This window comes from Myotis brandtii, unplaced genomic scaffold (assembly GCF_000412655.1).
Source record: "Myotis brandtii unplaced genomic scaffold, ASM41265v1 scaffold446, whole genome shotgun sequence".
NCBI lineage: Eukaryota > Metazoa > Chordata > Mammalia > Chiroptera > Vespertilionidae > Myotis > Myotis brandtii.
The window spans coordinates 521,118-547,467 of NW_005367057.1; the positions used below are offsets into that span (position 1 = coordinate 521,118).

The 26,350-nt window shown below is 37.1% G+C and overlaps 1 protein-coding gene across 1 annotated transcript in view; it reads right to left on the reverse strand.

Moving 5' to 3' along the window:
* Positions 1–622: 622 nt before the first annotated feature.
* Positions 623–26,350, reverse strand: part of SYDE2 (synapse defective 1, Rho GTPase, homolog 2 (C. elegans)) — a gene marked incomplete at its 5' end in the record, with an annotated part of 40,023 nt that continues 14,295 nt past the window's right edge. Inside the window, 5 exons of the mRNA XM_005874595.2 lie at positions 623–2,707; positions 8,628–8,859; positions 13,443–13,624; positions 17,862–17,988; positions 22,708–23,810. Coding sequence (XP_005874657.1) covers positions 2,232–2,707; positions 8,628–8,859; positions 13,443–13,624; positions 17,862–17,988; positions 22,708–23,810 — 2,120 coding nt within the window. The remainder of the gene's footprint in view (positions 2,708–8,627; positions 8,860–13,442; positions 13,625–17,861; positions 17,989–22,707; positions 23,811–26,350) is intronic.

A 26,350-nucleotide genomic window follows, 5' to 3' on the forward strand; every position in this document is an offset into this window, starting at 1 on the left:
CTAAAATCAATAAACATATCCTCGGGCAAGGATTTTTTTTTTTAAGTGGTTATTACCTCTGAGAAGTGGGATTGGTGTAGATGGCAGGGAAGAGCATGTTTATTTTTTATTTTCTATCTGTCTGAATTATTTAAAAATTTTATTCAGGTACATGCACTAAAATTCAATTGCTTTTAATCCTAAAAAACATTAGGGCTGGCAGCTGACAGTGTAACACTGTAGGAAGATCTCAGATTATAAAAAGCAGTTATAAGAACTCAACAATGATTTGAACTTAAAAGCCACTTTAAAAAAGGCATAAACTTATTGAATACTACTGAATATAGCAAGAATCGATTAAAGAGGATTTATAGTTATAACTCGGTGATTTAGACAAACAATGTTTAGTATTTTCTATTTAAAATGGCAAAGATTAACTTTAAAACTATTCTTATCCAAAGTAATATAACAAATAAATGTGGCCCTTAAAGTATATCGGATTCTGGACAATTCAACTTTGGACAAAAAAAAAAAAAGTTATTATGTATATTTATGAATAACATATGATGGTCCAATACTTTAACACATTTGTTTAAAGATAATGGCATTAAAATAAGTAATCCTTAAAATTATTATGGTAATAGTATGACACCAAGGTTATTATATTTTAATAAAAGTTTTACATTTCTGGAACAACTTATTGCATACACTGTACATGATAAAGCAAACAACAGGAAGAAGACTGAGACAGCCTTCCTACAAATTATTTAAAGTACATTTCTTTTGACTATTTACTCAGAACATATTCCTGTCACATATTCTTTTGGTATTCTTCTAGATTGTTATACAAAAGCTTAAAAACTTAAAATTTCACATAAAAATAGTTATTTATCTGGGTATTTAAAAAAACAATTAAGTATTCAAATTAAATAAAAAGGTGCTCTATTTACCAATGTGTATTGCAAAGAAATAGTTAAATATAATATTTAGAAAAACATCAAGAAGTCGGGTTTCCTAATGGCTGCTACATGTTTAAGTTGGTAATTCAAATTTTATTTATAATTTTAAAATTATACATTCCGTAGGTATAAAAGTTTTAAAAAATACATTCCAATTTAATAAAACAAAAGGCTTTTAAAGGTACATTTTCAAACACTGCTGTGATCGCTATAATGACTACCCTGTAGATAAACTTAAATAAGTTAATTTTTAAAAATCAGTATCATGTAGTATACTGGCAAGATTTTTTAGAAACAAATGAGGGTAATTATAAAGTCAATGTTATAAATGTACTATTACAAATAAATATGATTTATGCATAATTAATTTTTTAAAGCAGAACTTAAATATGCATAGAGTAGGTGAACATTTTTATAATTTAAGTCACCAGTGCAGAAATCTGGGCACTTAATCCTTTCAATTAGAGGATTTCAATTTAAAAGATGACTTCTCACTGGGGATATTGTGACTTTCTGTGAACCAAATATAGTCTATTATTTCTACTCAGATGCATCTAGTACTTTGGTTCATGTGTTTCTATGCAATTCCTCCTTTGACTTAAATGTTCTTTCCCTGAAAACAACATTCTTAAGCTAATGATTTTGGCCTCATGACATATATTTTAAAGATACATGTGATTCTGCAACCAATCCTTCCCCCCCATTAATACCTACACATATATGTACTTACAAATATATACATATTTTCAGGATTATAAAAATATTTAATTTCCATAAGCTTAAATAATTACTGTTAATACAGAATACATTAATATTTGTATACTTTTACTTTCATTTACAAAAAGGTTCTTATATAGCAGCATTTGCATTGCAAATGAAATGTGATCAAGTGGTGTTGCAGTGTACGTGGACTCATACTGCAAATCCAACTGAGCAGCTGCAATATTCCTCTAAAAGGAACATCTGTTTCAGCTACAGAAGAGCAGTTCCTATGAAGTACAAAAATCGTGAGGGGCTAATAACTTATGTGAATGCTGTAAGTGCATTTAAAGTCATCTCCAAAGAATTGGCAAGATTTATTAAAATATACCCAAGAAGTCCAAGTTATCTTTACCCCAAGTAAAATTTCCTAATAAGATAAGTAAAAATTATATTAGCGAATATGTGTTTTTAATTGAATCACATTAACTTATTAGAAATTAACTGAAGACTTCAAGAATAAAAAATATAAAATAAAAACTTCCCTTGTGAGAAAGATTTGAAACTTTAAACATTATGAAAAAACAAAAATTCTCAAACACTCATACTAAGCTTGTTTTTGTTGAGCTCACGCTCCAGATTTCCAATCAATGTATCAATACTTTCTTGTAGATCTTTGAGATTGACTTTTTGATCCACTGTAGACTCAATTGTCTGCATTGTCAAATACGTCTGAAATGTGCACTCTTTGGACAAGGGAATTGGCTGTTTAATCATTATATCAGGTCCATACATTTTGCTGCAATTTTCTCCATCTTCTGAAGGGACATCATCATAATCCACATCATTTAAATTTTCTTTTGTATTTAAAAAGTAGTTTTCTCCACAGCTGCTCCAGTCTCCTGCGTAACGATTGCTAAGTGGACTGTCTAACCTGGTTTGCCGTGGCCTAAGTACTCTTGATGAATCGGTACCACTCAAATTTAACATCTGAGGTCGTTCCTTCTTCTTCCTCAAATAATTCAGAGAAGACTTCTGTTCTGGTGATTCTTTGACAGTTAAACGCTGCACTAGAAACAAACAATAAATGTGCTTTGGTGATAGTAATCCAGCTGGCCTTTAAAAAACAGAGCTAAAGATAAGCCACTTAGTAACTACAAACATGCATTAAAACAAAAACATGCACACTATCAAAGAAAGCATTCCATAATTATTTTTTCTATCACCAGACATAATCAAGATTAGGGACAGCGCTAGTAGAATGTACAGTGGAGCTAGTTCATGCCATATCATAACATCCCCAAACAAATCAATTTCCAATGTTGATTAACTTCTGTTAATTATTATCTAGCCATAATTCAAACAGTAGCTAAGCTGGTAGCTTCTTCTAATTAAAAGCTACAGCAAAAAGCAGGCAAGGCATGTTGATGTACAAACAAAACAAAACAAAAAGTTCCTTCGTCTGCAAACGTCTAAATAAGGCAAGGCATCTAAAGTGCTCACTCTGAAAGTTCTGACCTTTGTGTTTCTTTGCAATTCTATTAGCAGCAGTGTCATAATTTACGTTACCAAGCAGCCCCAATTTCACTTTGATAAAATGCACGAATACTAGACTTGACTACGTGTTACCTGAGTTTGATTATACGGCATTAGCTACTAAGAGTCTTCATTTATTGCCTGAAAATAGTACAGATATTTTATTTTCCCATTCTGGTTAGGTATCTAACAATCTCAAATAACATTCCTCACAGTAAGATTAAATTCTCCTAAGGGTATGCATTCTGCTGGCTGTACAGATTACCACAGAGACACACATTATTCCATAACAAACCATTTAGTCTTTTGTGTATATTGAACAGAACATTTGTCTGAGGCTCTTCTGTATGTAAAACAAACTTAATTTAAATATTGAAGCATAGCTGTTAAAACCTGTACATACCTCTCTTTCTGCTTGTTTATTCTCAGTTAATAACTACCTCTCCATCTATATTTCCCTTCTCTAAGGTAAAGGGAACATATCATCATCAACAATGCAGCAACTTTCACTCTCCAAAGTGTGAAGTTGCTGCACTCCTATTGTACAAAATGCTTGCTTCCTATTGTATGAAATAAAATAATTGAAAAACAATACAAACAGGCATATGGTTCTAGTTTTCCAGAATTACAGTGATATTACAGTATTTTTCAGAAGTCACATAATATTCTTACTTGGATTTTATTAAAATACTTGGTAACTGTGTATAGATACGTTCTTTAACATTTCTGTTTATCTGCATTTTTATTATGGTTATTATATATCATTATGAATAGCTAAAAGCTCTTTACCTAAAATTTTCCATGAAACTAAAGGTCTGGTATTAAAATTGATCTTTGATAACAGTATTAATAAAGAATGTCCCATGCCATTAACTGATGTAATGGCAGAATGGACATCTGAATTTTTCCACTGTTTAATTATTCATATTGCTTTTTCTTCTCTAGCTTCTTATCTCCACTAAGTCTCCTTGCTTATCTCTCATTTTCTGTGCTATTACTGTTCTTACTGCTTAAGTGCCATGCCTGTTGTTTTCGTCAGCCTATTACAGTATTCTGCTTATCTTGAGGTCACCTGGTTTGTGATCCAAACCAAAGTAAAACATTTTTGACTCTGTGTCTGAGCTTGTGTTACTTTTCTGACATTCACCTGCAAACCCTATATTTATTTTACTAATCAAGTCCTTATTCAAACATTATTTTTGTATATTTTCTTGGGAAATATTTAAGAAACTGATTATAATAATAGTCATATCTTTTAGACTAAAAATTCAATTTCTGAAAAATCAACCTCACTAGCTTCTTAAATTACTGATGGTGGAATGGTTTCCTATTAATTATGCAGAGAAAATGGCTAATTGTATTTATTTTTTTTATTTCAGAGAGAGGAGGGGAGAGGGAGAGAGAGATAGAAACATCAATGATGAGAGAGAATCACTGATCGGCTGCCTCCCTCATACCCCCTACTGGGGATCAAGCGGGAAACTAGGCCATGTGCCCTGACCCGGAATTGAGCTGGGACCTCCTGATTCATAGGTTGATGCTCAACCACTGAGTCACACTGACTGGGCAAAAATGGCTAATTTTAACCACCCCAAAAAAGTTCTAGTTTTCCCAGCACTGCTGACTACCCATTTCAACAGAATAAAATTTATTTATTTTTGTCTTTTAGTATATTTTTATTGATTTTAGAGAGGAAGGGAGAAGGAGGGAGAGATAGAAACATCAATGATTAGAGAGAATCACTGATCGGCTGTGTCCTGCAGGCCCCACACTTAGGATGGAGCCCGCAATCCAGGCATGTGCCCTGACTGGGAATCAAACCATGACCTTCTGGTTCATAGGTTGATGCTCAACCACTGAGCAACGCTGGCTGGGCAACAGAATAAAATTTGGAGCAACAGAATAAAATTTAAAATGCAGTCTATATGGTGCTGGAAAAGTTTCACAATGTAATGATAAGTACTAAGAAACTTTTCTTATCTTGTTTTCTACCAATAGGTTTATATCTTTAATCACCACTTTATTAGCCTTTTATCTACAGTGTAATTGCCTAATTTAACAAAATACATTGTCTAATTAGTGCCAAGCACTGTTTTAGGACTTGGGAATATAAGTCCCTGACCTCATGAAGCTTTGTCTAGTGAGAAAAATTAAACAAAAGGGATTAGGGAAAAATCAATAGCTTTTCCAAAAAAACCTGTCCCAAATCTACTCATCATAGAACATGCGATATAGCAAATAGCTGGTCTAGAGTTACACTCTGTCTAAAGCTATTTCCCCACCTGTAAAGTGAAAGAGTGGCCTATCAATAATTTTCAATATTCTTCTTAAAACAGCAAATGTATTTTTAAAAAGCAACATTTCTTAAAATCTACTATATTAAAGAAAAGAGGTAAAGAAGACTGTTTTGGTCAAAAAGGGAAGTATGTTTCCATTTTGTTCCCCAACATGTTACCAATCTGTCCGTGAAGCTGCTGCTTCCAAAGAATTGTAGAGCTTTGGCAGAAGGAAAGCTGAAAACCACTGGCAGGATAATTTAACCTTCCAATGCCAATCGGCCAGGGTTCTTCTAATGGATCACTTTGAAGACAAGTTTATCAAATGGAAAGCTCAAAGGAAATTATAATCTTGCCCAAAATGGAAAAAACAAACAAACCCACAAAACAAAAAGTTAAGAAAGCAAAAAGGAAGGGTGGAACCAACTCTTCTTACCTCTGGAGTAGGGGAGATTCCAAAAAGACAAATAAAATATGCATAGCAAGGAGAGCGCAACCCTTCTATTGAATGTATGATGGGCATTCACCAAGTTCACATGCTGTGATCCAGTCTCTATGTCACCAACAATTTTCTCAGGCTCAGTAACTGTCTTACATCTACTTGATTTCTGCCTTTTCTTGAATCCAAAAGTAATGACTTAGAGGGCAAAACTAACTGCTGTTTCCTCTCATCTTTCTACCCTGTTCTGTCCTTTGTCTAAGATGGTATAACTAAAGAAAAATAAAAGATTATAGAAAAGGGAGCAGTTATTGCTAAATCCAACAACACAAATCTCTGCAATAAGGTATTAATACACTAGGAGTCAGTTGTTTAAAGATATCATTGAAATACAGTGAATCTGAAAACTACACCTGTTTTTTTCTATAACAGAGGATATAATTTAATTTTTACTTCTACACCCAGAACTAAGTTAGCTATTACAAAATAATGAAATGACTTTAACCTCTGGTACAGAATTAATGATAAAGGACTCCGGTACTGATAGTAATTTAATGATATCTCCAAGCAAGCAAGTTTACATGTGCGATTAGAATGATAAGACAGCCTGACCTGCTTGGCTCAGTAGTTAAGCATCAACCTATGAACCTGGAGGTTACTATTCGATTCCTGGTCAGGGCATATGCCCAGGTTGTGGGCTTGATCCCTAGTGTAGGGTGTGCAGAAAGCAGCCGATCAATGATTCTTTCTAATCATTGATGTTTCTACATCTCTACCCCTCTTCCTTCCTCTCTGAAATCAATAAAAATATATATATTTTTAAAAAGAATAAGATAGCTCCTCTCCAAATTCCTGATGTTTATTATAATTAAAGCAGTTTTAGGAAAAGCTAAGAAACCCACATTTAAAACTTTAACCTGAATGATTCCTTATTTTAGGCACCAAATGTAGTATTCAGACCAACTGTACAGAAAATCTTGACTCAGAATTTTAAAATAATAATACATACTAATTCAGTTAAAATGTCAATTAGAAATTATTTTTAGGTCTGTGTTTAAAAGAAAGCAAAAGTTTTAACTTTCCAAATTTAAGAGCTGAAAATTTTAGCTTAAATTTTAATTCACTTTTAAAAATTAGATGTAATTTAAAAGACTGAATCAGCATTCCTTTGTACTTTAATCTCTTCTTCTCATCTATATACAGTAGGTCCTGGAGTTACGTGGGAGATCCGGATATCCGTTCCTACGGCACTATGTAATGCGATTTTCGCCGTAAGTCGGAACCCACCTACATAAGCACCTACGTCACTCATATGGAGCACATACACAGCAGTAATGAAGTGAAACATTAAAAAATTAAAAGAAAGATAAAATAAATAATAAAAAACATAAAACACATATGTAGATACGTCGAAAAGACGGAACTTTTTTTAATAAATAAATGGGAGATGGCGACGTAACCACGAAACGATGTATGAGTCCGACATAACCCGAGGACTGTCTGTATATAAAAGTCCAGCAACCATTAAGGCGGAACGATCAGAACAATCCTTCGCTATGATGCACACTGACCACCGGGGGCAGATGGTCAGTGCGCTCCTACAGTGGGAGTGCCGCTCAGCTGACCAGGATGAGCGGCTGCTCCCGCAGCGGGCTGATCCCCACAGGCCACGCGCCCCATCAGTGCACAAATTCGTGCACCGGGGCTCTAGTTTGTCTATAAGCGAGTAACAGTGCACATTTACTGAGAGCTAACTTTATGCTAAACACTCTGTTCATTGCCTTAGATGCTTTATCTCAATCTTCACAACCCTGAGGTAGACACTATTTACAGAGAAGCAAACAGGTCTCAGGAAAATAAAGTATTTGCCTCAGCCCACACTGTGGGTGAGTGCCACAATCCAAATCTGGATCCAAGCCTGACTCCAGGGCCAAACACTTCCACCACTGTGCCTTCCACTAGGCATCTAATTACTGTGCAGTGTTGGGAAGTGAAGCAAGGGTTACTTCAGGATAAGAAAATTTTGGAACTTAAATACAGGATTCTTTATGGAACATCTAATTAAATACATATTCCTTTTAGCTCTGCAACTACACAAGAGATACATGAGGACAATAACTGTCAGCATTTTGTTATTGACTGCTTCAAGAGATGGATAAGAAAGCTAAAAAGATCAGAGATAATTGTCAATTCAAGCCTGGATAATTTGAAGAATGACCATAAATACAGTGAAGATGTCAAGAAGAAGAATTGATTTAAGGAGAAAAATAAATTCTCCTTCATACCAGTTGAACTAAAAATGAGAAAAGAAATTAATATTTACTTGAGTACCCATTATGTGCCAAGAACTGGGCTGAGCACTTACATACATAATTTTTAACTTAATCCTCCTATAAATTCTACAAACATACTAAATCTATATGACAAACGGTGATGCTGAGACTCTAAGATATTAAGGAACTTGCCCAAGGTCAGACAGCTAATAAGTGACACAGCCAGATTCAAATCCAGATTGAACCAAATCCAAAATGTGTACATTGATCTATATGTCTATCATATTATCAGCAAGAGCAGACATATTAAAATGAGAAAGCTAAAGGGCAGGTATCAATTCATAAATATTTCCAAAAGCAAAATCTAAAAAAGGTGATCTTTAATCACATAGGAGTATATTTAATCATCAACGAATTAAAATATCCTATTATTAAAAGAGAAAAATATTTCCATAGAATCATTTACCTGGCCAGAGCTGAAGTAAGTAATGAAGAACTTCAATGTGTTTTTTAAAGTCCAAAGCACTTGCAAGTTCTTCTGAATCGGTAAAGACTCTGTTGTTGTGGTTGGAAGTCTCTTGCCTCTGACTTAATAATACTGGTCCAAAGCACACAGCCAAGTTCTGGCAGGTCATCTTATTCACTTCATGGTAAGAAGCCACCAATTTCAAATGATCCAATAACATCTTTAGGGTTGCCTAAATGAAATCAAATTACATTTCACCTAATATAGTTACACAAGGGGAAATTCAAGAGCACACTGTATAGCAGAAAATATAGACAGGCATCCTGTTACTCTTAAAAGGTTATTTCATGAACAAGCAAGACAAACACTCATAGACACAGACAACAAAATGGTGGATAGCAGAGGGAAAAGAGGGTAGGGGAAGGTAGTAATGGGTAAAGGGGGTCAAATATACTGTGACAGAAGAATATTGGACTGTGGGTGGTGAACATACAATGCAATATGCATACATTAGTAATGTATTATAGGACTGTACACTTGAAATCTATGTATTTTTATTAACCAATGTCACCCCAATAACTTTAATTTAAAAAATAGAACCCCCCCCAAAATAAAAATAAATAAAAGTTATTTCAAAGACTTGCTTATAAGTTGGATGTTTGGAACTTGAAACATTTTATTATAGAAATGTTAAAGAGACTATCTTGGCTCCATTGTATGTTCTTGCCTCCTTTGTCAAATATTAATTGAGCATATTGGTTTGGGCCTATTTCTGAGCTCTCTATTCTATTCCATTGATCTATATGTCTGTTCTTGTAAAGGAACACTTGTGCACTGCTGGTGGGAATGCAGACTGGTGCAGCCACTATGGAAGACAGTATGGAGTTTCCTCAAAAAACAAAACATGGAACTCCCATTTGACCCTGTGATCCCACTTCTAGGAATATATCCCAAGAAACCAGAAACACCAATCAGAAAGGATCTATGCACCCCTATGTTCATAGCAGCACAATTCACCATAGCTAAGATTTGGAAACAGCCTAAGTGCCCATCAGTAGATGAATGGATTAGAAAACTGTGGTACATCTACACGATGGAATACTATGCTGCTGTAAAAAAGAAGGAACTCTTACCATTTGCAACAGCATGGATGGAACTGGAGAGCATTATGCTAAGTGAAATAAGCCAGTCAATGAAGGAAAAATACCACATGATCTCACTCATTCATGGATAATAAAGACCATTACAAACTTTTGAACAATAATAGATACAGAGGCAGAGCTGCCTCAAACTGATTGTCAAACTGCAGCAGGAAGGCTGGGGAGGGTTGTGGGGCAGGAGGGAGGGGAGATCAACCGAAGGACTTGTATGCATGCATATGAGCATAACCAATGGACATAAGACACTGGGGGGTAGGGGAGGCCAGGGGATTGTCAGGGTGGGGAAAAAAAGGACACATATGTAATACCCTTTGTAATACTTTAAGAAATAAAAAAATTAAAAAAAAAAAAGAAATGTTATACAAAACCCTTAGGTTCCAATAACATAATTGGATCCATTAAGTGGTTAAAATATATACTCTTTATAAAATGTTCATGAATGAATTCCAAATTTCAGCTGGAATCCCTGGGTAAATATATCAGCAGCATTTTCCTCTCTTCCCTCCTCTAAAATGACAATAGCAAAAAGGCTATGATGGAAATGGGATTAGAGTAGTAGTGTTCATTTTTAAGTACAGATAAATCCTGCAGTCCAAAATAGGGTACTATCTAGGAAGCTAAACATTTCAGAATGTGGGCAAGTTCTACTGTGATCTAGATTAGGAAAATGACCAATGTGCTTCTTAACTAATCAATATTTTAGGTGCCAAACCATGGAAAAGGGAAGAGTAGTATAGTTAGAAATTAAAAGCAAATTTATTGAAAAAAAGTCTTTTAATCTTTGAAGAAAATAATCTCATAAAGGCAATTTGCTCAAGAAATGAAATGGTTATTTAGGTTTAGGCAATAATGAAAAGGAATTATGTTTTTTTGAAGTAGTGGCATATAATCAATCATTTAACAAATAAAATGAATGTGTGATGTCTTCTTCATAATGGTACTGAAGAAATAAATTCCAACTAACACTGTAATTCAAATAAAAGCAGAAAAAACGAAAAAACAAAGTTATATATTATTTCTGGAGCTCTAAGTAACACTTGGGTTTGGTGATTAGAAGGTCTTTAGTAACCTTAGCAAGAACAAGTCCACAGAGAGGGGGGAGGAAGCCAGATTACAATGTGTTGAGTAATAAATGAGTGGTAAAGAAGCGATGACAGCTGAAAGAAACATTCCTCCAGTGTTTGGCTGTGAAGGGAAAGAATTAAGAGAGTATGAAAGCAGAGAAGACATAAATTGATATTTTGAACTCAAAATCTGTCACACACACACTCACATACACAAACAAAAGCACAACTGGCTTGCCCTAGCCCAGTGGTCAGCAAACTCATTAGTCAACAGAGCCAAATATCAACAGTACAACGATTGAAATTTCTTCTGAGAGCCAAATTTTTTAAACTTAAACTATATAGGTAGGTACATTGTTATTAACTTAATTAGGGTACTCCTAAGGCTTAGGAAGAGCCACACTCAGGGGGCCAAAGAGCCACATGTGGCTCACGAGCCGCAGTTTGCCGACCACGGCCCTAGCCGGTTTGGCTCATTGGATAGAGCATCGGCCTGGGGACTAAAGGGTCCCGGGTTCAATTCCAGTCAAGGGCACATACCTCAGTTGCAGGCTCCTCCCCAGCCTGGGCCCTGATCAGGAGGCAACCAATCGATGTGTTTCTCCCACATCAATATTTCTCTCTGTCTTTCCCTCTCTCTTCCACTCTCTCTAAAAATCAGTGGGAAAATATCCTTGCATAAGGATTAAAAGGAAAAAAAAAAGCACAACTGGTTAAAAATATTAGGTTCAATCTCAATGGAAATCCAAAAAATTCAACTAAAAATTAAAAACCTATTCTGTCTATTAAAAAAGTAACTGTTTTGTACCATTTGAAAGTAATATAAAAATGTATTAAGAGCCTTAAAATGTTCACATCCTTTAAATTAGCAATTCCACTGAGAGTCTCATACAAATAAGTAATTGTAACTGAAAAGAAATATGTGAACAAATATATACAAATATTATACAAAAGAGATTATGATATATTATGTCAAATCCACTCAATGGAATATTGTGCAACCTTTTTAGAAAGGATGTTAATAGCATGAGCTTAAGGGCCAGAAAGACCTAAATTCATGTGACAGACTTACACTCATAAAAGCTATCTAGCCTCGGGCAAGTGATTTAAATTTTCTGACACTCATTTCTTCACTTACATGTAAAATGACACATAATTATACCTTGTATTTGTGTGGGAATATTTCTACCCTTTCACCCCACTCTTCTGCATCTGCTAACCTCTTTATAGCTGCTCCCATCCCCCACCAAAAGGAGTAGTAATTGCTAATCTAATTGGACAGAACTCAGGTCATTCAGACGACAGCAGTAAACTATTGGGCTTAACATTTCTACTCACTAACTCTTGACCATTCTGCCCTCACATAAGAAATATAGGCAAGCCCTATATTTATCTGGACAAGCCCAACCACATGTTTTCCCCTTATTTTTCCTTTTGTTCTAAGAAACAACCGCTCGCTCGAGGTAGCTTAAGACTGGTTCTGCACACCCAGCTATCTGCACTCCCACCTATCCTGCAGGCATACCTGAAGACACTGGTCCCAAGATTTAGATTGTGGGGAGGGGACTAATGGGAAGAGGCAAGGAGAAAGGAAATGGTGGTGAGGGCTGCTTAAGTCTTAAGGCTAAGCCATGTGCACCAAAATAGTTATCATATTTTTAAAATACTAAAAGGAAATAAATAAAAACGTTAATTACAGTTGCCTTTGGGTTTTGATAATTATAATTTTCCATTCTTCTTTTCTATATAGTCCCAAGTATCTATAATAATAAAAGGGTAATATGCTAATTAGACCGGACGTCATTCCGAACGTCCTTCTGGACAAAGCCGGGGCCGGAGCGGAGCCAAGCCCGGGTCCCAGGTGCCTGTCGGTGGCCGGAGGAAAGCCTGGGTCCCCCCGGAAGCCACCCAGGTCCCGGGTGACAGCAGCAGGGGGAAGGAAGGCCTACTCTTGCACGAATTTTCAGGCATCGGTCTTCTAGTTCTATAATAAACTTATATTAATAGTAAGATAACAATACCCTTTAAAAACTTAGGAGAATATTTATGCCTAGGCTAAAATCATATATGAAAAGACAGAATTTTTTTCTAAATGTACTCTGTTTAAGAAGCAGTTTCTAGATTTATGATGTTTAAGAAGCTATGATCTCACTCATATTTGGAATCTAAAGAACAAAATAAACTGATGAACAAAATAGATCCAGAGATATAGAAACATGGAACAGAACTTCAAATCGCAGAGAGAAGGCAGGTAGGGTGGGTGGGAAGAGATTAAGAGATTAACGGAAGAATTTATATATATGCATAACCCATGGACACAGATAATAGTGTGGTGAAGGCCTGGGGCAGGAAGGGCGGGGGTTAGGGTGGGGGGAATGCAGGCTAGAAAGGGTCAGTGGGGGAAAAAAGGGGACATCTGCAATACTTTCAACAATAAAGATAAAATAAAAAAAGAAGCCATTAGTAAAGGAAGAGCTAAAACTCATGAGTGCCACAAACGTCGAAATATCTAAAAAAATTATTTGCAGCTCTGGAGCTAAGTATATAATTCATACTGGCTTTCAGGAAAAATGTACACTAGTTATGCTTACCTTCTCAACATCAGGCAGGCAATCCAACAGGTCCACAGTGTACTTAGAGTCACTTGGATCATTCTCACAACTGTTTGATGACATTTTCAGGGGATTTTTAGCCATTGCATCTAATACAGCCTCATAAAGCTCCTTTGTTATCAGCGGAGAAGGAAGTTCTCTTAAATAATCCTTAAGAACACCTTCAGAAAACAAACCAGAGACAAGTAGCAATTGGTCTTCAAAGTGAAATAAAAACTGTGGTGATTTTTTTTTTAATTCAAGTATTATACAGCCAACTTTTAATATTCTGAAAATAATAAAAGCAATAATTTTTAAGAGTATTATAACAAAACAGTAGCATTTTATATTCTTATTAATTGCTTCATTAACTGACATTTTGTTTGAAAGCATGCTAAAAATGCACATATAATTTCCAATTATCATACATATTAGGTTTGTTGCTCATAAAGTAAGTCGTTTGATACATATACCCTATTGATTCTGCCCCCCTCATAAAAAGCTACTCTAAGTGCATGTAAAAAAAGCAAGGCATTAATATTAATCCTAAATTATTCCAATTATATGAATTTTGAATTTCTAGACTTTCAATTGATAGTGAAAGAGTACCAATGACCCAAAGCCCTTGCAAATAACTGAACTATACAGGACATATGTCTTAAACATAAGTACTGGATGGTTGGATTAACCTTAACGCTACACTGTGGAAGAAGAAAACCATTCCTAAAACTGAACAAATGAAGCCAAAGCCAAGAACAGAAAGCATCAGACTTGTCACAATAATAGGAAAGACGTCGATTTCAAAGGCATCACAATTGGTTATGAACTAAGAGATATCACCTGAAGAAGAGGAAACAGGAAAGGGTAATGAATGGTTGTTACATACCAGCAAGCGAGGTAAGATACTCGCTAAAGACTGGAATGTGATCACAAGGAAAAATAGGAGACATTGCTGACACCAAAAACCCAAATATAATAGACGATATTGATTCAGAATATTCTCTGAGCTTAGAATCTAGTTTGAAAGCTGAGGTGGAACTTCAACATGGTCATATAGAAAGCTTCCCATCTGATAATCTTTTAAATTTTGATAGTAATATGTTTCATTAGTTTCTTATGCATCCTTCCAGTGTTTACAAAAATATAAACAATATATTAACCATATGTGTTTATGAAAGTATAAGATGTATTACTATACTCCTCTTTATTAAATCAAATATAGCATATATGGCCTGTTCTGTTATTTGCTTTTTTATTTACCATCATATGCTTGAAATCTTTTCAGTACACAGAGAGCTTCCTCAAACATTTTGCAGTCACGTCTGTAACAAACACTGAGAACAGTGTTTCTCAAACTTGGCTGCACAATGAAATGGGTGATATGAGTGATATGGGTGACACGAGATTAGAGGAGAGTGAGAAAACATTATTCCAATAGATCATGGATGTCCCATTATCAATTGCTACAGATGGATACTTGGGTTGTTTCTAATCTTTTGTTATTCTAAAACATGCTACAATGAATAACCTTGCACATCAATACTTTGTATATGTAGGATAAATTCCCAAAACAGGACTGCCAAGTAAAATACGCATTTGTAATTTTGAGGGGAAAGAAGGAATAAGGCCGCTTCCTAGGTTCGGGGTTTTGGCATCTAGGTGAATAGCAGCGCCATTACTTGAAACAGGGGAAAAAGGAGGAAAACCATGTTTTAAGGGATAAAAAAGAGTTTTATTTTGAACATATTAAGCTTAAGGTATCTATGAAACATTGAAAGCTGCTGGATATAAAAATCTGAGCCCAGGCAGAGTGGCTCAGTTGTTGAGCGTCGATGTATGTACCAGGAGGTCACTGTTCTATTGTGGTCAGGGCACATGCCCGGGTTGCGAGCTCGAACCCCAGTGTGAGGCATGCAGGAGGCAGCTGGTCAATGATTCTCTCTCATTATTGATGTTTCTGTCTCTCCCTCTCTCCCTTCCTCTCTAAAATTTTTTTTAGTCTGAGGCTCAGGAAAGAGATGGCTGGAGACACGGATCTGAGAATGATCAACTAAAGATGATAAGTGGAAGCTTGAGAATGACAGACTATCTAGGGAGGCATGCTGAGTGATATGAGAAGGCCTAGTGGTAAGAGGAGGCCCTGAAGAAGGCTCTTAATGGGTTGTCAGAAAGAGGATCTCCCAAAGGTGACTAAGGAACACTGGCTAAAGAAGTATGAGTGGTAAGAAGAGGTGGAGAGGGGGTGAAGGGGCAGATATGCTGCCAAGGAAGTCAAGGAGAGAACGTTTCAAGAAAGTCTACAGTATCCATTGATACCCAACAATCGTTAGGTTAGACAAGAACTTTTAAATACTATGGAGAACAGTGTTTCTCAAACTTGGCTGCACAATGAAATAATCTGAGAAACTTTAAAACAATGGACTCCAGAACCCCCTGTCAGTCCTACTAAATCAGAATCCCCAAGGGTCAGGGCTCATGTCCCTGTATTTTTCACAAATTCCTGTTGTGGTTCTAAGGCAGCAGAGTTTTATAAATAGGGATAAGAAACGATGAGATAATTTAAGACACAAGCCAAAACAGGTACACCCAAGAAGTAAATCAGCAACCTTGGTAAGCATAGTTTCAGGAGACTAAAGGACAGAAGTCAAGCTGCAGTTGGTTAGGAAGTAGATGGACGTTAAGGAAATGGAGAAAGAGGGGGAAAGATGGGCAACCTGCTCCAGAAATCTGTCTTTGAGAGAAGGTGATGACCACAGACGCGCAGAAAGAGCAGGGGTGAAGTAGGATCAAAGTAGGAATTATTTTAAAGATGGGAGAGACTTCAACATTTAAATGCTAATGTAAAGACGATATTAAAATGGTTTTTAAGGTTTAAGAGAGAAAAATATAATCAACTGAGCAAAGCCCCCAAAAAGAAAGGAAGAAGAGACTCCTGAGAACACGTGAGAGAATTAAAATTAGTCCAAAATGTGAGGAAGATCATTTCTATCCTGTTACAGAAAGGATAGCGGGAACGTGAAAAGGGATGTATGCCTAAGAAGCAGGTGGCAGGCTGAGCCACAAGAAGTAGAGGAAGTTCCCATCTGATGGCTTCTATTTTCTCTGGGAAGTTAGGGGCAAGGTCATCACTAAGACTGACATGGGTGACACGAGATTCGAGGAGAGTGAGAAGACATTAAATAGATACCCTGGAGAATGGGGGAGAGGGAGGGAGGAAGGGAAGGAGTGGAAGAAAGGAGGGAGAGAAATAGAATAAGAAAACATAATTATTAGCTATTTTATTTTCATTTTAGCTACTTTTGTCTGTTGTGTTCACTTCCATCCTTCCTCTACTCCCCCAGCTCCCAACACTAGAAGGTAGCCTCCATGAGAACAGGAATCTTCTGTCATTTGACCCCTGCGTTCCCAGCACATTAAACACTCTCTGGTGCATGATCAACTCTCAATTAACCAAATCAATGACCTCAGTTTCTTTCTTAAGAAACAAGAAAAAGAGGAGCATATTACACTCAAAGTACGCAGAAGAAAGAAAAATATAAAGATCAGAGTAGGAACTAATGAAATAGATAATAGAAACCAATAACGAAAATCAACAAAACCAAAGGTTGGTTCTTTGAAAAGATAGACAAAAAAGACAAACCTTCAACTACTGTGACCAAGAAAAAAAGAGAGAAGACTCAACTAAAATCGGGAATGAAAAGGGGGAACATCATTACCAACCTCACAGAAACAAAAAGAATTTGAAGTTAATACTATAAACAGCTGTATACCAATAAATTAGATAACTCAGATAAAAATAGAACTCACTGAGATATAAACTAGAAAGTTATTTAAGAAATAGAAAATCTGAATACACTTATAACAAGAGATTGAATAATTTTAAAACTTCCCACAAAATAAAGCAAACCAAGATAGTTTTACTGATGAATACTACCAAATATTGAAAGAAGAATTAATACCAATTCTTCACAAATTCTTCCCAAAAATAGAAGAGAGTACACTTCCCAACTCACTCTACAAGGCTACTATGACCCTGATACCAATACCAGACAAAGACAGCACAAAAAAACTACAGACCAAAATTTAGGAATATAGACACAAAACTCAACAAAATACTAACACATAAAATCCAGCAAGGTATTTTTAAAAAATAAAAAAGATACATCATGACCAAATGGGATTATCTCAGGAATTCAAGGTTGGTTTAACATCTGAAAACCAATTAATGTAATATACCATAGCAATAAAATAAAGGACAAAAAAAAACACAAAACATGGTCATTTCAATAGACTCAGAAAGGTCACTGAACAAAATCCAACATCCTTTCATGATAAACTTGGGCTAAAAATTAGCATTTCAATTCTCTTCCCTGCAGATGTAGTCTTTCCAAAATGTGTACATAAAATAAAATCTATTACCTGTTATTACATTTATATCTGGGTACTGGTTTTCACACAGAATAACAGCTTTGCTATCTCTCTCAAAAGCCTCCCGAAGTTCTTTCTTGACTGCTGCCGAACCACATAATCGGTACAGGCCTACTACCTAGAAATAAAATTATGGCCATATTGTGGTAAGTTTGATAAAAAGAAATTGTAATTGTACAGTATGTATAAATCCCATGAGCTTGGCCATCAAATATGTTCTGATGGCATGTCATTAAAAATACCTCAAGCACAGCTTTTGAATTTCACCATAGACCATGTTAACTCATTTAATAAGAACAATCTACTCTTTCATTTAAATTCAAACAATATGTTATGATTTCTGCAGTGCTGGATATCTTAAGCAAAGATACAACCCATTCCCTTTCAGTTTTATATGCTCAACCAATATCTCCATGCTGAAATCATGCCCCTGACATCCTTTTGGCTCTGGACTGAAATAACACAGCACAGTGGTTAAACAGGGTTTTGGATTCATAAAGCCTCACTCTACCCCTCCTTCCTTGATGAATTTGGGCAAGTGATTTAATCCCTTTAAAACTCAGTTGATTTACCCACTTAAAAGTATATCGTTGAGCCTTAAGGCCAGAACCGCCATCTTCCAGTAATTTGCCAAAATGACTAACACAGAGGGAAAGAGGAGAGGCACCTGCTATATGTTCCCTAGGCCTTTTAGAAAACATGGAGTTGTTCCTTTGGCAAGAAAGGTGATATTGTGGACATCAAGGGAATGGGCACTGTTCAAAACGGAGTGCCCCAACAATGTTACCTTGGCAAAATTGGAAGGGTCTACTCTGCAATGTCACCCAGCATGCAGTGGGCATTGGCTGTAAACAAGCAAGTCAAGAGCAAAATTCTTGCCAAGAGGATTAATGCTCATTTTGAGCATATTAAGCACTCTGAGAACTGAGATCACTTCCTGAAACGTGTGAAGGAAAATGATCAGAAAAAGAAGGAAGCCAAAGAGAAAGGTACCGGGGTTCAACTGAAGCATTAGCCTACTCCACCCAGAGAAGCACACTTGGTGAGAACCAATAGAAAGGAGACTGAGCTGCTGGAACCCATTCCCTATAAATTCATGGCACGATAAGTGTAAAAAAAAGACCTCTGTACTGATAAAAATGTTTCTCTTAAAAAAAAAAGGATATAGTTGAAATAAGGTTCCAACATACTATTTGTATAAAATTATCTTTTCAGAAAAAAAAAAAGATTCTCAGGAAGAAATAAAAGCAAACCTAGGATTTGTTTAAATTAATTGATTATAGAGTGATGGAGGAAATGCAATTAAAATAATATATTAAAGGTAAAATAAAACCTCCAGTTCAAAATGTAAATAAGATGCACAGAAACCTCCCATCCTCCCCTCAACTTACATTAAAGGGTCTGTTTTTTAAACACTGTTAGCTCAAACAGGTTCTAAAATATTATGGCTGAAGAAGTTCACTATAAATTCACTGAGAAAAAATGAACATGGTATCTGTAAAGAAAAAGCATGCCTGATTAAGCAATCAAAGCTTTTTAAAAGAATAAATCTTCAAGAACATGAAGGGAAAATAAGTGGTTGGCACCTAGACTTCCACATCAAAGACTACTTAGCAAGTTCAATCACCTTGAAGAAATTATGGATAAAGAAATTATTTCAAGACAGAAATAAAGTAAAAACAGACAATGGAGACCCCCAAGAATTTGAACTAGAAATCACTTTAAAATGTTATAGTCAATATATTTAATGATTTATTAAATATAATCAATTTAAATAAATATTTTTTAAAATAATAAAAATTAAAAATGTTATAAATAATCTAGAGGAAGGAGTACACAAATGAAATTTCTAGGTTTACTTATGACACTAACCTCTTGTGAGTAATTAAATAACTGATAGAATACACTATAGAAGGTGGGTCTCAATATAGGAAAGTATTAATAATGGATACAGAGAAATGTTATCGAAAATATTTGAGATGACAAGCTAGCAAGTATTAACTGAAAGATAATAAGGAACCTACAACTATTTCTAAGAGAAGGTAAAGCAAGATGCGGTTATATTCAAAAGGATCAACCTACTGTGGGGAACCAAGTAATGTACTGGGAAGAAAATCCAAATTTCCTACTTTATCCACATCCATAGTGCATTCACACTGAGAATAGTATGTGCTATGCTGGTCATCACTGCAAGAGAGATGTGGTAGAACTGTAGATGGTCCAAAAAATGAAAGTAAAATATTAAACAGAATCAAAGGAAATGCCATCACATTAGAAGAAACTAACTTGAGTAGAGCCCTTCTCGTGTGAGCACAATTAAGTGTCACAAATCCCTTGAACTTGAGAAAGAGATAAATCTAGAACAAATTAAAGAAAGTAATAATACTTCAATAGTAAGGAATAAATTAATGGAACATGCTATCCCAAAATTCTAAAATGAAATTATAAACATATTTTTAAAGGTGAATAAAGGGGGAAAATCTAATAGAGATATTTCAAGGGAAGGATATTTTAGAATATATCCCTAACTTCAGAGGCTGACTTCTTGAATCAAACACTTGAAGTACATGCTTGATGCCTCTATCAGAGATAGAATCTGTACTAGGTGCACCAAGAGTGTGATTTCTATAGTAATTTTTCCCATTGGAAGCAAGAGATGGGTGACAGTAGCCTTCAGAGCATTTGGAAAATGCCATAGACTATTTTTGCATGACTATCAAAACCTGATTTTCATAGTAAAAACAACAACAACAACAACAACAAAAAACCACAAGAAAAATTACTGGCTAAAATGGTAAACAAAAATTAAACAGTATGCTAGTCTGTAAAATACAGACAGAACAAACCTCTCTGGAGAGCGGGGAGTGGGGAGAAGCAAAAGACACACACACACACACACACACACACACACACACACACACACAGGTTTAAAAAGTACAATTCCAAATGTATAACTATGAAATTTACTTTTCAGCTCAAAGAAAATTCTTTTTTAAAATAAATCTTTCTAAAATTTAAGTATAGAGATAAAAGGCATTGCTAAAAATGCTTTCTTGGCATTTAAAATAAGCTTCAACAGTCTTATATACCTGCTCTTTATAAAATATTTCAGAGAATGGACCATAAAAGTACAGTGCTATTTGAGTTACTACTTATTTTACTACTCAATTGTAAAAGTTTCTGTTTAATAATTACCTTTAAAATGTGACTAATCTCTCTGGAAGAAGAAAAAGAAGAAGAAAGAAGAAAGAAGAAAGAAGAAAGAAGAAAGAAGAAAGAAGAAAGAAGAAAGAAGAAAGGAGGAGGAGGAGGAGGAGGAGGAGGAGGTGGTGGAGGAGTAGGAGGAATGAGGAGGAGGGAGGAGGAGGGGGGAGGAGGAGGAAGAAAGAGGAAGAAGAAGAAGAAGAACCACCATCACCACCAACCAATAATCAATGTAAATGGCTTAAATGCTCCAATCAAAAGGCATAGGGTAGCTAAATGGATAAGAAAACAACACCCATAAATATGCTGTCTTCAAGAGACCTACCACAGAACAAAAGATACACACAGACTATATTGAAGAAGGAAGAAGGAAGAAGAAGAAGAAGAAGAAGAAATGGAGGGAAACAGAGAACCTTAAGAAAAAAAGTAACTGGACCAAAAGTTGGATTAGAAACTAAAGGCTTCACTCCCATCTAGAAAAAGTATCATATATCTGAGAAGAGGTTTCAAAAGTTCAGATGTCCTACCTTCAGCTTCAGGAAGCTACCACATCTATTTTTGTAGATATAAGCACATAAGACCCACAGAGATTAAATGACTTGCCCAACATCACACAGCTATTAATGAAGAAAAAAACAGAATCCAAGTTCCCTGCATTTTATTATGAAACTCCACTAACTTATGCTGTTTCCATATTTTCTATAAGTTCATGGTAGATTATTTTAAATTCCTTTTTATGTATAAAGAAACCTATATCAGATTTTGTGATATTTACCCTTGATATTTTTAATCAATGTTATAAATTTTAGCACCAAAAGCAGAAATACCTCAGAGCATAATGATCTTTAGGCTTAATTTGTGTTACAAAAATAAGTATAAATAATTACTTATAAACCAGAACAATATCCTCAGTGATATGCTGTTTCTCATTGTCACAGTCCATATGTATTAATGAAAATAAAGAAAAATAAGTTCTACTAACTGGTTAACATTTACATATCTTGTTACAAATAATACCAGGCTTTTTGTTTGTTTTAATGGGCTGCTTTAACAACTTCTTATTTAAAAGAAATAGAGAAAGAGATGTGTTTTTATTAGTGGGACATCTCTTCATCCTCCATGTTTTCCTGAAGTTAAGAGACAGATAAGCTTATGCTTTCCAAAGAATGGGACTAAGGGAAAGTAGGAAATAAGAGTAGGGAGTTAATTTTAGGAGTGAAGCAAGGTGATTAGATTTACTGTTGGAACTCTCTACCTTAGGAATCAAACCATGGAGACACATTACTGAAATTAATTATTTGCCTATGTTATCAGCTCTGGCTTATCCTAGAAATGATACTGTAACACAATCTTGATCTTTGGTATAAGGCCCATCAGCTTTGCATTACAACATAAATTGCAGAACCACCTAACATGCTCTCAATTATTGCCAACACAGGTTAAGGTATGAATTATACCATAACCAGTAATATAATAAAGAATAGAAAAGAAAAATGTCTGAATTAGATTATTTTTACCTGTAATTCCTCCCCCCAAGAATTACTATTAATAAATTTAATTAATTAACCGCTTAGTTCATTAAGGTAGATAGATAAGTAGATAGACAGAGGGTAGAGAAACAGTGAAGTAATACCTGGCAGCCTCTCTTTACAATTTCCATAATACATTTCTGTATCAGGAGTGGCACCATCAATCCTGTATTTTCTTTCTCTACAACTTTTCGAATATCAACACCAAACATGACTGGCTCCCGATTTATATCTAGTCCATGAAGAGAATTCTCCCACTGTTCCAAAAGAGTCACTTTTACATAAATAAGACCTCTAGGCTCAAGTTTGACAGCCAACTGATGTGTCTTTGTCACTCTGAATAAGGTGGGGAGAACAACAGTTCCATGACAGCACACTCGATTTTTTCTTGGAGTGGGTTCCCAACTAAATACTACTAACTTCAAATGCTGAGCATTTTCAATTTCTATGTTGAAAGTGTGATCCATGTCTAAAAATGTCGTCCGACACGTGAGCAAAGCAGTTCTTGCTTTGTTTACTGAGTCTACCTGAATGGCGCAAAAGACATCTTTTGAATCTATCCGAGGTGGTTTTAAATCCTCAGCACCATAGAAATGCACACTCATGAGCCCAGATATGTATTGTGAACACTTAGGTTGATCAGAAAAGCTATAATGTCTAAACGCATCAATGTCAATTTCATTCTTGCTACAGCTATTTGGAATTATTTCTTTTCCCTTTCCAAATCTGTTTTCAGATCCATGTTTGCTAGATTTAGTTATAAGTTCAGGTGAATCTCCATCACTGAGATAACCACCTCTGCAGGAATACTTAGAACTCATAGAGGGTTTCTTCCGGTAGCTGTGCTGAGAAGACACACTGGTATCGAGGTGGTACCGACTTATAACATTCCTCTTAGCAGCTGTGGTTGTGTTCCCAGAAGGCAGCATAACAGTATGATGAATTTCTTGATAGTCGCATTTAGACAAGGAAGGGGTGTTATCTGGACTGTTTATGTAATTCAAGTTTCCTTTAACACTCAGTTTTCGGCTAAGTTCTGGCAACCTTTTCATTTTCATGGAAAGTTTCCTCACAGTGCGTGGAGATTTTATTTTATCCGGGAAAGACCAATTAATCGAACTGCCTTTTTTCACAAGGCTAGGGCTTGGAGAAGATGGTTCTATAACTCCCAATTCAGTCTTATTTGTAGCAGCTAGGATACCAGGACCTGTTTAAAAAAAAAAAAAGGTATTATAAAGTGATATGTTTTGATTCCTACTTTACAAACCACCAACTTAACAAGCTCTCACATGCACAGAAATTCTTCTCTTGTCTCATCTCAATAGGGAGATTCAGTTATAAGTTAGGTGACTCTTCATTACCATGTTCAAGTAGAACAGCAACAACCTCCAAAATGGCTTACAGAGGAAAGAAGCACCTCCCTCCCTTTCCATCCACTTTTCTATTCTGAAAATTTGGAGGACGGGTAATATAGGTTCCTTTTAGATCTTTCTACTGTAATATATTTTAGTATGTTATTTTATAGCTATAAAGAGTGAATATCAGAGGAAACTAGGAAAGCTTTGTATTTGAGTATATTAAAAACATATATTAACATATCTCCTATTTTAATATTTCTTTAGAATGTTTCCTCTATATTTATAATCCTCTAAAAAATAAATTTTGGTCCAGCGATTCCACTTCTGGGAATATAGCCTAAGAAATCCAAAACACCGATTTGAAAAAATGTATGTGCCCCTATATTTATTGCAGTGTTATTTACAATTAAAGGCCCGATGCATGACATTCATGCACTGGGGGGTGGGGGTCCCTCAGCCCGGCCTGTACCCTCTCGCAGTCTGGGACCCCTCGGGGGACGTCCAACTGCCAGCTTAGGTCAGCAGCTGAGCAGCACTCCCACTGTGGGAACACACTGACCACCAGGGGGCAGCTCCTGTGTTGAGCGTCTGCCCCCTGGTGGTCAGTGCGCATCATAACAACCAGTCAACCAGTCATTCAGTCGCTTAGGCTTTTATATATAGAGACTAGAGGCCTGGTGCACGAAATTTGTGCACTTGTGGGGGCCCACTCCCCAACCCTCCAATATTCATGTATTTTTGTATATGTGTGTATGTATGCATTGTTCGTTTTTTTGTTAATCCTCACCTGAGGATATTTTTCATTGATTTTTAGAGTAGAAGGGAAGGCGAGAGACAGAGAAAGAAAGATGAATGTGAGAAAGACACATCAATTGGTTGTCTCCTGCACCCTGACCAGATCAGGCCAAAACAGCGCTGCCGACAGGGCTGACTGCTGGTGGCCCACTGGGGCTCAGGCATTGAGCGTATGGCAATTTTCTGTTTCTGCTTCCACATCTGGTAGAGGTCCTGCTTGTAGGAGCTGTTGATGTAGTGACCACTTTCTGTCTTGTTCTTCTTCTGGTCCCACTTGAGCTGCTGCCGGCCCCTGGTCAGGTTCTGGGCCTTGTCCCCCATCAGGTCCAGGACAGAACCAGCCACCTGCTGCTCAAAGGTGCTCCTGTCCCCACCAACGCTTAGGTCCTATTCACTGTAGAAATCCTTGAGCCGATAGGGGTCATAGAAATTCTGGTCCAGCAACCGGGCCTCCTCCTTTCACCTCTTGGCTCCCCACTCAGGTCCTGGCTGCTGCCATTTCCGGCCCATGACCTCTGTGGAGACGTCCTCCACACTCTCTCCCGCCGCCTCCTCCTCCTCCTCCTCTTTCTCTTTCCCAGGCTACTCCGCCTGCCATGCTGGGAAGCTCGGGGCTGGGCCAGCCAGGCCCTACTGCCACTCTTGCCGGCCCTGCTGGAAGCTGGTGATGGCCTTTCAGTCCTTCTGCCACTTGGTCCGCATCACCTGGCTGCTCAGGTCCTGGCTGGAGGTGTTGATCTCAAAGACGGACGCCTGCGAGTACTGCTTGATGCTGTCCACCAGCCTCAGCCACTGCAGCTCCTCCTCCTCAAAGCTCGAGCTGAAGAGCTGCAGGCCCAGCCCCGTGAGGTCCAGCTCCTTGGCCCGCTTGATGGACTCTGGCGAGTGCACTGGCCGTGAGCAAACGTACTGCTGCTGGGCATTGTCAGCCACACGGCCCAGGCCCCAGAGCTGCAGCGACGCCTCCAGGGTGTTCTGCAGGCCACAGTCCTCATCGTCCACCACCCTCTGTGGCACCCGGCCCAGCACGCCGTCCATGCCAACCACACCTGAAGGCTCCTCGTGGGGGTGGGCGAGGGTGAGGAACAGGTAGGAGACCTCATCTGGGGTCACCAAGGAGTAGGCTGTGCCACCTCGGCCAGCCCAGGCCACACGACCTATGTAGTGCAGGAAGAGCTTGCCCTTGGCCGGGAAGCTGAAGTTGATGATGTTGTCCAGCAGCAGGATGTCCAGGCCCCGGGCTGCCAGGTTAGTCACAAAGAGGATGGAGCACTGCAGGTGGGTGAACTTGGCCAAGTTGGTCTTGCAGGCCGTCTGGTCCAGGGTGCTGTAGATGTGGGCGCAGCTCACCCACTGCAGCGGCCTCGGCCCCGCAGAGACCAAGCGGCTGGGAGGAGGCAGATGCTCAACACCTGAGCCCAGGGTGGGGGGAGCCAATCAGGGGTGGGGCCAGGTCCAGCGGTTGGCCACTGCAGTGCACTTCAGTGCGCGTCACAGCAACCAGTTGCTCCGTTCCGCCATTCGGTCGATTTGCATATTAGCCTTTTATTATATAGGATTGTATTATTTTGCAAATGAACAACTATAAACCTAC